At 38.2% G+C, this 11,998-nt stretch overlaps 2 protein-coding genes across 2 annotated transcripts; one reads left to right on the top strand and one right to left on the bottom strand.

Annotated features, from left to right (window-relative positions):
* Window positions 1–25: 25 nt before the first annotated feature.
* LOC103711786 (F-box only protein) lies at window positions 26–5,760 on the top strand. Its single transcript, XM_039119036.3, has 2 exons — window positions 26–412; window positions 5,464–5,760. The coding sequence occupies exons 1-2, from the start codon at window positions 243–245 to the stop codon at window positions 5,585–5,587; spliced, it is 294 nt and encodes a 97-aa protein (XP_038974964.1). The 5' UTR covers window positions 26–242; the 3' UTR covers window positions 5,588–5,760.
* A 139-nt stretch (window positions 5,761–5,899) lies between these two features.
* Window positions 5,900–7,447, bottom strand: LOC103711787 (RPM1 interacting protein 13-like). The gene is made up of 3 exons (XM_008798067.6): window positions 7,107–7,447; window positions 6,856–6,942; window positions 5,900–6,163 (listed from the first exon to the last, which is right to left on the bottom strand). The coding sequence occupies exons 1-3, from the start codon at window positions 7,269–7,271 to the stop codon at window positions 6,017–6,019; spliced, it is 399 nt and encodes a 132-aa protein (XP_008796289.1). The 5' UTR covers window positions 7,272–7,447; the 3' UTR covers window positions 5,900–6,016.
* Between the last annotated feature and the right edge of the window lie 4,551 nt (window positions 7,448–11,998).

Raw genomic sequence — 11,998 nt, 5'->3', positions numbered from 1 at the left:
CAATGATCCTAAAATCATGGCGGTACATTGAGCCTTACATGTATATCTCTCGCTGAAGTCTGAGCGACCCTTGATCATCCGCTGCCGCTGGCGATCTACTACTTTCTCTTTGGGCCGAGCCGATTGGGGCCTATCGGCAGTCGAGTCCAAGACTTCCAATCCGACCGCAGGAAGGCATATATCCAGGCCCAGAGCACCGCGGCGTGTCGAGGGGAGACGGCAGGGAGAAAGGGTTGTCGGGGATGGAGAGGGCGGAAGAAGGGGGAGCAGCGAAGAAGGAGGAGGAGGAAGCCGCTGCAGAGAAGGTGTGCAGGCGGTGCAAGGTGACGTTCGACACCTCCAGTAACACGCGATCCTCTTGCAGGTTTCATCCTTCCTTCTTCGTCTGCCGAAGGCACGACGACCAAAAGAGGTAAATAACTCCCTCCACAACCCCCGCCCCCCCCCCCCCCCCCAACGCCACCATTTCTGAATCGATGAGATTCCTCTAGTTGTTTATTCTTGCTTATTCCTCCATGGATTTCTATCCTATTATAAGCGAACAGCTCTTTCAATTTGAGTCGGTACAACGCTTGCCCTTGTTATTTTGTTAGTACATAGGTTCTGTTTTTACTGTTTGTGGACAATTTTTCTTTTTTTTAAAAAAAATTGTTGGATTTTAGCTGGATGCCTTGCCTTGGTGCTCGCGACCATGATGTCTAAGCAAATTCTTGCTTCGATGCCTTATTTTTTTGGATTGCCTTCGAAACCCTGAATCGCACATCTGTTTCCTAAGACGGTTGATCAGAATTCTTTGAGCACAAATTTTACACCTTTGCCTCTATAGTTACATTTTATGGTGGAACAGCAGCTGGGATCCTTCTTATGCTTTGAGATCGATGTTGCCGCCATCTTATTATTTGATTGCAGTTGTGTTTAAGTTTTTTAAAGGTCTCTACTGGAGTATTTTGGCTGAATATAGGAATTTTTGAAGTTTTCAGTATTACTATATGCGAGAGATATTATTATTCTGGTTTTCTCGATATGTAATCTATGATAGCTGGCAGCCATGACCAGCAGTGTGCCGGGCTGCATGGTATTTAAGAGCTAAGTGGGGAAGGATCAAACTAAATGAAGGATTTAGCAGCTTAAGAACCTCTAGAAGACATTTCTTTTGTGATGTTTTATGTTAACATTTTGAGTAGGATTATTTTATTCAAGAATGTCATGACTCAGATACACTTTCTCTCTAGTCCTAGTGTCTTGTAGTTTAGACACTCCATACAGATTTCAAGTACTTGTTATGCATGGGCCATCACATTTTAGATGAAAATGGCTGCACAAAGATTCAGTCCATTGGATCCAAGATGGAGTCCAGTTCATCTGGTCTTGAGAAGAGAGGAGAGCTTCATCAAAAAGCAGTCTCTTTATGTCTGCTTTGATTGTTCAAAGCAGTAATTGTAAATGGAAACTTACTCTGACGCATAATAGTTTTTGATTAGCCCCATCCATCACAAGACAGACATCCAAAAAAAAACACATGAATGGAAAGAAGTCAAATATGCCTAATAAACCTATGGTAATTATAGCATACATCAAGGAACCTTGTGAAAAAAAGTTTTCTTGCTGTCGCACCAAGTGTGACTGGTAATATTCAAGTGAAACCAAATACAAGAAATTTTCTTTTAGCCACTTTGAGCTTCTGAGACTCACAGAAAAGGGGAAAAGTAGAAAAGAAAAGAAAGAAAAGAAGAAAGAAAGATGTTGCATCAATTTTTAGGTTAAAAGAAATGGTTTTCTGAAAAACAGGAAGACAACAGTTTTTTGTAAAACTCATTTTTAGGTTATATAACCTGGCAGTTTTTTACAACATCAATTTATGAAAAATAACTGAATAGGCATTTTTGTAAAGCTCAATCATTTTATATTCTGTATAAACCTATTTTGGTAAAATTGGACAACTAAACAACCTCCAAGTGTTATAGTACAAACCCTTTTCTTGACTGATTCATTGACTATTTACAGATCATCTTGATTCATTGAATGTAGTGTTGCTTTGTAATTCTTCATGCACGTGGCAACAAGTTGTTTTCCCAGCTTAACTTAATCTTAAAGCCCCACTATCTAGGTTAGTCTCACACTTAGCTCTTATGATATTTGCTAGGCTGAAGCTTTTTAAGATTTAAATTGGCTCAAACAATTGATACCCAGCCTACATGACAATATTATTAGTCCATAGTTTTGCTCATGGCCTAGTATTACTATAATACTAAGAAAAAATCTGGCATAATTGCACATGAAAGTAAAATAACTAAATTAACTCCTATGCCAAGTAAAACCCATGTGTTACTAAGATCTTTAGGTCTTCAGCTCCTGCATACACACATATTCAGAGAGGAACAGGACCTAGGCTGCTAAGAAAATGGGAGAAATATTGTCAAATTTTGAGCTACACAGTTAAGATAGTCGATTATGACTAAATCGGACCTAAGTTATCATATTGACTACTACTCTCCCCTTTCCAGTTTCTGTCTCCATCTCTTCCTCTTCATTAATCTCCACCACCAATTGAGTACTATTCTCCTTTGCCTCCATCTCCTCCCTCATCTTCCTCCAATAACCACGGCCACTAGAGGGCCACCCCCCATGACTTCCCCCCCTCCCCCTTCCCCCTTGCTCCCCCACTTGGGCTTGAAGTCTAGAGGAGTTCTTTTGCCGAGGAGAGCGAACTGAGGGAGGGAATGGAGGGCAAAGACCTAGAGGGTGGTGGAATGGGTGGTAGGGAAGGTGTAGAGGGTGAAGAGGAGGGCATTGATGGTCTCAAGGCAAGGCCATGTGTTGGCTGTGGTAGGTTTTGGTGGAGTAAATAAGAGGCCATACTTGGCAGGAAGGAGAGTGTTGTACAATTGACAAGAGGATAAGTGGAGAGTGTGGAGGAGTGTATTTTTGGCTAGGATACGCACCAGGTCCTGACCGATGCAGTGAGAGAGGGTTGATAAAAAGATGACAAGTGGATCACTTGCATTCGGCGAGGGACATGGGACAGGGAAAAACTTAACATCACAACAGTAGAATATCAGATTTGAAAATTTTCCCTGAATTTTTTATAATCTGGCATATTTTGACTCTCTTTCTCTCTTGAGGTTGAGAAAAAGATGATAAGTGGATCACTTGCATTGGGTGGGGGACATGGGAGAGGAAAAACTTAACAAGATAACAATAGAATATCAGATTTGAATATTTTCCCCCAAATATTTTATAATCTAGCATATTTTGACTCTCTCTCTCTCTCTTTTAGATAGAGAGAGTGAGAGAGAAGCCAAAGAATATATACATACATACATATATTGCTTGACTTGAAAGATAGATTCTCCTGCAGGAAATATGTTGCTTAACTCGAATAAAATTTGTAGATGTAGCAAACTTGTTTTTCATTTCTCTCAGCCTCAATATGTTCTTCTAGGACAGCATGTGATGCAGCATCCATATCAATAGTTAACTTTTTGCATCTTAGGAAATATAGAAATCTAGATTATGGTGGCCAGGGAAGTCTAAATGAAGAGTGACCTTGGACAACCAACATTAGAAAAGGACTTGCACCCATTAAGATTATAAGAAGTTTGTTTTAGGTCAAGCAAACTATCACAAAATTAGGTAAGTCATATGTTAGTTACATGGATAACTAGAGGAGCCCCACCTATTTTATATAGAAATATTGTCCCACCTTGTACTTGATTAAAATTATGTTCTCATCATCCAGGGGGAAATATTTCTATTCATTGTCTTGCTATTAGGGTAAAAGGCTCATCTGTAGCTTCAAAAGATTGTTGAATGACATCAGTTTATGTGGATTTCAAGAATAAAGATGCTACAGACATTATATGGGACAAAATACCTCACGCTATTTGTTTATTTTTTTTGACGAATTGTTTACCTTCTGAGGAGATATTGAAAGGTAGCTTTCTGACTGAGGATGCCAAGAGATCTTGAAGGTTATCTAGCTAACTGAGGATGTTAAGAAAGATGCAACTCGGGGTGTTATATGATTATTTTATATGTTATATGTTGCAGAGCAAGCAGAGTGGGAAACTTTCTCCATTTGCTGCCAGCACCATTTGTTGTTTTAAGACCATGTAGACTGTTTTTATCAAATGAAACTATTAGACATACGCATGCTTAATTCCTTGTTTCGAATTTTGAATAGGAGAGTAACTGTTACTATGTTGACAATCTCATAGGTTCATTCCCCTTTTTCTTTCCATCTATAACATAGACCTTAGCAGGAACCATCAGAAGTTCCCCTTTTTCTTTCCATCTATAACATAGACCTTAGCAGAAACCTTCAGAAGTTCTATTAGAGAAAGTAATCCTGGCATTTTTTTTTTTTCCTGTATCTTGAATAACATATTCACATTACATTACAGCAGATCAAGAAGTGGGTGCAAGCATTACTTTTTGATCGCTCCATGATTATTTTGTACAAGATCGCGTAAAAAAAATCATTGCTATCTTTATGTGATGTATTTTGAACGTGTGATAGGTTTTTCCTGGAATATATGAAAAGGATATTAAAGACATTAAACATTATTATCATGGCTAGTTCACATCCTATGTATCTCTATTATTCCTTGCATCTTGCTTATGTACTATCAGAAATGTTGTCAAGAAGTGCATCTCTCTCATTTCTTGTACCTTTTATCAGTTCAATGTGAATCTAGTATAAACACATGAATGAGGGTGGTCATGTTGATGATAAGAGGTTTATGGTTGTAGAGGGCCAATGGCATGTAGTGGATTAAAGAAAACTACCTTGCTAGCTGCCTCCTCTGAATGGTTTTAGCTTTAACCTGCAAAGTTAAATTAATTTAACTCTGGTTTTACACTGCTTAAATGTGGCAAGACAATAAAAAAGCACTCTTTCCCCATGATTTGGTAAGTTAAAAAGGAAATATGATAGATGCATCTTCTTTCATTGTTCGCCTCCTTGTAGATGTAGAAACTAGCATTGGAAGAATTTGATCCTGTTTATTTTTTTCAATATTAGCTACTCTTCCTCTTTTACAGGATGATATGTAACAGCTCTATTTTTTGTTACAAGTCACTCTAGATTATCTAATTAACATTCTTAATTCTTAGCGCCTTAATTTCATACGTGGAACTTTATTCCTAGTAGTATTTGTATTTTGCCTGAGCATGAACCTAGTTTTTTCTGTTAAGAAGGTAGTTCGTCTGTATCATATGTAGTTATCTCTATTATTATATGGCATCTTGCCTTTGTACTTTGTCGGTTGACCATGTTGCAATATCTTTCGCAAATTATTGTGTTTTTTAGTATTAACACATTGCTTCACATCCTATAGAAAAGTCAAACTGTCATCATCTGTGAATTCTCATGATGATAATCAGATCAAAGGGAAAAACAGTTTTCAATAAATTGTTGAGGTTAATTGATTTTTGTTCTTTTTCTTCGAGTTTTTGTTGCAGGTATTATCAACTTGGTCCTGATGATCCACCCTATGCTGCCAAATTCTATGATTGCTGTGGAGCAGAGGACCCAGATGCATTGGGCTGTGCTACTGATTTCCATATTTCCTATGATGATGATTGATCTCTCTCTGAACTTCTCAATGCAGAATTGTCATCTATCCACCTTGCCTATGATCTAGTCTGCCCTGTATTATCAACCAACCTTTCAATGGTCTCAAATTCCTGATGTTCTTTCATGTTACTTGGTGCCAGGATAACTTTACATATTTGCAAATGATATGATGATTGTACTAAGCTGTTCTTGAACAACATTGTAACAAGTGAAAACTCTTAACATCTTGGTCATGAAACATGATAGGTTCCTGTTAGGATTTGATTGGACTCAACAACGGATTTTTTTCTCATTCTAATTCAGCGAGGCATCAAAAGCAGGTGACATAATAAGAGTCTCAAATATAATCATTTAAATTATTTTCTTACGGGTTTTATAAATATACAATAGAAGAAGGCACTAACAAGTATACGAAATTAAGAATATGAAGAGTTAGCTTCATTCTTCTTTCACGTAGGAGGAGCGATCTTTGACAGTCTCTCCTAATTCTTGGAATTCTTCATGCTTCTTGGAGACGTGGCAATGCCCATCGATTCCCCTCCAGTGCTGACAGGGGGCAGATGTTTCACATACATAACAGAAGCACTGCATCAAATGAAACAGCTATTAACACTTAGTAGCTAAAGGATAAGCAGTGCAAGGTATAATTCAAGGACCTCTGGTGATCCAAGGTTGCCTCTGAATCTCATGAAAGACTGGATTTATCACTCAAGCAACCTACAAGGCAAATCTTGCACTATAATCTCTTGTCAACCATACGGCTTTTTCGCTCTGGTAGCCTGCAAGGCTACTTTGTATCAATAAATCTGTACAGAGAGGTATTAGGAGGAAGCAATTAGATGATCGGTAGAACTCCTATTACGCTCGCTGAAGAGGGCAGACAGCAATCACCATCTTCTTTTATTTCCCTTCCTCTAATGGATTTTCCAGCATCCAATCAAAAATAGCTGTTATTGGACAGTGATTTTTTTCCCTTTTTGTTTTTGAATTTTATTTTGGTGACTTTTTTCTTGTGGAAAGATGAGCCACCTGTTCATATCTATTCTAAGGTACGATCCAAGAAAATTGTCTTCAAATATCCCGAGCTTCAATTTTTATATTACTTCGTCAGTTCTCAATTTTGATATCCAAATATAATGTTTTTTAAACTCATCTGAGCACAAATTTAAGAGAATAGATATCAGATTGGTTCATTTATATTTGATCTTTCTAAACAACTAAAAGAGAGGAAAAAGGGAAAAAGGACAAGGAATCGTGATTTCGGAGATCGGACATACCTTGTTGCAGTAGCTCTCATGGGAGGTGCTGTGGAAGGGGAAGTTTCCACAGAGATGCCTCGGATGTGGGAAATCCTTCAGTGCAACCTATTTAATCACAAGACCCAAATCCTTTCATATATCTTATGCCTTGCCTATTAGATCATATAAATCTCCGCTGGATCACAATTCGTCAATTAAAACACCGAGATGAACTGAATTATTGCGTACATAATTAATTAATTATGAGGGCAGAAACAGGGAGCACTCACCGGTCCCTTCTCCGCAACGATAACTATGTCATCGGAATCATTGATGGTTAGCTTGCGGGCAAAATCGATGGGATCGATCTCATAGCAATCGTCCTCCTCATCAGCGCCTTCTTCGGCTGATGCTATCTTTACAATTTTCTCCTTGTTATCCCCCTCTTCTTCCATTGCACCTCCCCTGCTGTCGTTAGTGTAGAATAGAGAAAGACGAAATGATGGGTTAAGCCATTAATTGATTTGAAGAAAAGTTTCAATTGTAAGCCGAAAAAAAAAGTTTTAATTTTAAAAAAAATATTTTTGCCCCCACTACTCTTCCTGGCTAACTTAGACCGCTTCAATTTAAAAAAATCTCAAATCTGTCCACCTTGCTTCTACGCTCCGAAATCTGAACCATCTCTTTCCGTCCATTTCTCCGCTATTGAGGAGATGGTGACATGCTCCAGGGTGATTGTAACTGATGGTTGCTAGATCTTCGATACCTCAATAGCAGGGGCGAAATTGCGTACAGCTTGGGCCGACGTGTGCTATGCTTGGTGCGAGCTGCAAGCCAGTGCTATTGTGCTCGAGGATGATCTAGCTATAGTCATTGGTTAGATTCAACATAAAATAGGAAGGGTGGATGAGTACCATCCGCTGCTCAGGTATATTCAAACTATGATCAGTAGTGAGATGGACAGGCAAAGCATGTGTATCGAGTGGCCAATGGATAAGCAGATTGGATAGTCTTGTATGTAACTAACCATTCTGGAGAGACCCTTTGGCTAGAGGAGAGGAGATTACTCAGTGCACTCTAAAACTTGTTATCTTTTAACTTTTTTAGATGTATTTGTATCTATTATGTATGATTCATCCGTTCTAACAAAAAAAAAGAAAAAGAAAAGAGAGAGATGGTGGCATGGTAAGATCGATAAAAGTGTCACGGGAAGGCTTCAATCAGAGACGAGCAAGCTGCCAGGTCCACTGAGGCCATTAAGCTTAACATAGATTGACAGGCAATAGCATCAATATAAAAAAGTCCATACATCAAGCGGCCAAACATCCATTGTGACTTACAAATTAAAACAGTTACCATATCCAATCTGGAACTAAATAATATTCATTTACATATGTTTTCGCATTCGAATCTATTAAAATATAAATAAAAATTCGAATATCCAACTAATATCCGCATCTATATTCATATCCATCAAAATAAAAAAAAATATAATTATAAATAGATAGCTATCTGATCTGTATCCGAATAATAGATTTTTTTTATTTTTTTAGTTTTATATATCATTCGTAACATTTTTAAAAAATAAATGACTAACTAAATTTACCTCCTATTTGGTAATATTTTTAGTGATATAATTATAAAATTTAATTATTCAACAAATATTTGAATTTATATTTATATTTTATATAAACATATTAGTAACAAATATGTATTTGATCCGGGTTGGGCTTTAATCCGAACCGGTCGCGCGTGTACAGTCTTGCCACATCAGTCATTGGCCTTTCTCGATGTTGCACTCACTGTTTTCACTGTCCGGGACTCGTCCGTCCGGAGTCCTGACCATCCATGGTCAGGGCGAGCAGCGTGCACGAACTACTCGATGAAATGCTCAAAAGAAATCCTGCTGCAGCCCTCCCATGCTAATGTCAACAGTGATGAATAGGAACAAACATCAACACGAGTTGAAGAATAGGGCAGATTACTCAAAACAAAGTACCACCAACAACAACAACATCACCGTCTACTGTCAATCCCGTTCTTCTTCTTCTTCTACCACATGTAGCCATCGAGGCGGTTGGCCACCATGACCTTCTTTTTGTTCTTCTTCTTCATCTACTACTACTTCCGTCACCTCTCCTTCTTCTTTTGCTTCCCCTTGTTTGTATGTTTTGCTTCCCATCCATGTAGCCATCGAGGCGGTTGGCCGGGGCGTGGGGCCCGCCGACATCTTCCTGGCGCGCGACCACGGCGTGGATGATCTCCTCATCGTTGTCGTTTGAAACGGCCACTACTTTCTCCGGCGGAGATGGCAATGATGAGGAGGGCGGCGGCGATGAGGATTCCTAGAGTTTTTGGAGGCGAACAGCTTAATGGCGGGGCGGCCGTGGGTTTGGGCGTGAGGACTGAGGAGCTGCTCTTTGAGCTCTGCCATATATTAAGGACTATTATTAATATCGATGACTGTTATTTAATCATTACCCCAAATAATAGCTCATAGTAACAAATATGACAACCATTAATTAGCATCTTCATTTTTATTTGATTTAATTTGCATTTTAGAGTTCGAAATTTTGTCTTTGCTGTTATTGAAAAAAGTTAATTTTTTAAAAATTATCCTATAAATGCATATCTTTTGAGCATTGTTTCGCACATACCAAAAAATTTTCTAGCCTCATTTATTACTGCTAAATTCTGAATCGAGGCCGAGATGCAGAGCACTTTAAGGTCGGATGAGAACGATACGAAAAAGAACCGGTTGTCTTGGAAGCCAACCCGCAAGAAGTCTGCTCGCTAAAAAAATTTCGGCGTAGATCCTCCAATACTTAAGTCAAAATAATAGTGCAGTAGCATGGAAGAAAAAATATTTATAGAAAGAAGTCTCCAAACGAGCTTACTTGAGAATCTTTGGGCTACTCCTTTATATAGGATAGAATATTAATCTGTTACCATATTTAGCGCGACGTGCCTTAATTGTAAAGTAAAGATCAGTTGCACGTTAACAACGTAGAAACCGTCGAACAACACATGGCGGCAATTATGCCGATTGTGCAGTGTTGCCATAACTATTGGTTTTATTAGCACGAACAGAGTGGCACTTTGGCTTTCACCGATATTGTTTACCTCGGTTAATACCGAGACAAAAAAAGTTGGTTTAAGTTAAGATCAAAATATCCAATATTTCTCTCAATATCACTAATATTGGGCCATAATTCTGATTTCAAACGGTACATGATGCTATTTCCCGCGGGAAATACAAATTTTTCTATGACGGATGTTGAGAGAAATATTTTGCCCCTCACAATGTTTCTCCTTGTTCCTTCTGGAACTTAGAAGGTGAAACCAGGCACAAAGTGATCAGGTTTTAGGTTCCCGATAATGGCATGGTGACTGCAACCCTAAAAGTGTGTGTGGGTGTTGAGTGATCTGGCCTTTACGGTGAGAACGTACATACAAGTGGAATCCAAGTCAAGAAGAAAGCTATTATGATCCTCTCAAACTTCCAATCATACACATTCGAAGATTTGCTATATATTGATGATTTTATACTTTAAAAGCATGTCATTTCTAATGTGACATGGTTGTTTTAGACCATTAGATATCCAAAGAGGAGAGCGCACAGCCTGGAAGCCGGAACAAAACCATAGAGTCGACACTTTTTTTTTTTTAATTATTCCCCGCGCTTGCGCTAACTTCCATCATTAGATCAGTTCAAGATATAATATAAAGCTGAGAATTAATACTTAAAAATAGAAGGTGACGGACAGACCTGTGCTATAATATCATTATGGCGGCCATGGCACTGCCTGGATTTTAATCCTAAACGTTCTCATTATTTACTTCAAGCCTGCCTGGGATTCTGGCATTTGATAGGGTAGTTGAATGGTTATTGGTGTTTGTTGAATTTTTATGTTTGAATGACGATTATAACGTTAATAAAAGGATTACAATGTGAGGCAGGCATTGAAGTTTGAAAGGATGAGTTCTATACAGAGCTAGTATATTTGATTCATGGTACGTCGGGTAGGAATACGCATGCACTGAAATCTGTTTAAAAGTGCCAGATACATCAACTTCTAAGCCAAAAACTAATGCATTTCATCAAATTGACAATCAACTCTCTCATTTATTTGCTCAATAGTAAAGCACTGGAGGCAATAAACATGGGGTGATCGGGACTTCTAATGGAGTGACCTTGGGTAGGGCAGCATCCTCGGCCCTCCGTCATGCCCACGGGCCACGGGTGCCTAGCTCTTGTTGGACCGTTATCAGAACGTGGGGATGGTTGAGCATAAGGGCTAGGGCCCAAGGCCCAGCTATGATGAGAGCCTGGTCACAAATGGAAACAATAGCACAATTGTTAATCATAATTAATACATTATTACTAGGCAAAGACTTAATGATTTGATACATTATTTAAATATCTAATCACCGAAATCATGCAAGCTTATTCTTAGGTGGCTACGGCTTCAAAGACTTAATGACGAGGAGTTGGAAGGTTTATCTCGGGATCCTCCTAGATTTGCGAGTGCTTTCTATATGCTTTGACAATTGGCATCAGAATTTCCGGATTTTTTTTTAATTGCTGGAAAGGATGAGAAAACGGAAAGTCAGGAAGGACTATTGATTTCGTGTTCTTTATTTGCCGGCCATGGCTTGACTTCTATCACATTGAAAACTCTTGTTTTTCAGTGGAGTGCATGGACTTCAGGAGAGTAAAAATAAATCATTCATAAGTCAGACGCTGCTCCTTCTTCTTCATCTTCGAATTTTATATTTTTTTCAACTGTTAATCCTTAATTTGAGGCTTCATTTAGGAGATGAGGTCTCCGCTAATGGGCACTCTGACCAAAGTGGAGGACCGTTGTGGCTCCAAATATCAAAATTTTCCCTTTAGGCGTTCGAGCGATGCTGTGGTACTATTATAACTTTGTCCTCCCACCTAGATACCTATCTCCAATGGTATAATTCTTGCATATTATGATATATATATAATATTATAATATATCATTATACATATTACTGTTATATTAGTATTCAATGATTATTTAAAATTACAATAAAAATATATTATTCTACATTATATTTATATAATAAAATTATTTAATATATCATTTCTATTTGCCTTATTTTTAATCAAAATAAATATTCATATTAAAAGTACAGGTATAAATAAAAATAT

Source organism: Phoenix dactylifera, chromosome 3 (genome assembly GCF_051530095.1).
Source record: "Phoenix dactylifera cultivar Ajwa chromosome 3, Ajwa_hap1_PhDact_Kaust_v1.1, whole genome shotgun sequence".
Taxonomy (NCBI): Eukaryota; Viridiplantae; Streptophyta; class Magnoliopsida; order Arecales; family Arecaceae; genus Phoenix; species Phoenix dactylifera.
This window is presented reverse-complemented; position numbering and strand designations above follow the sequence as displayed.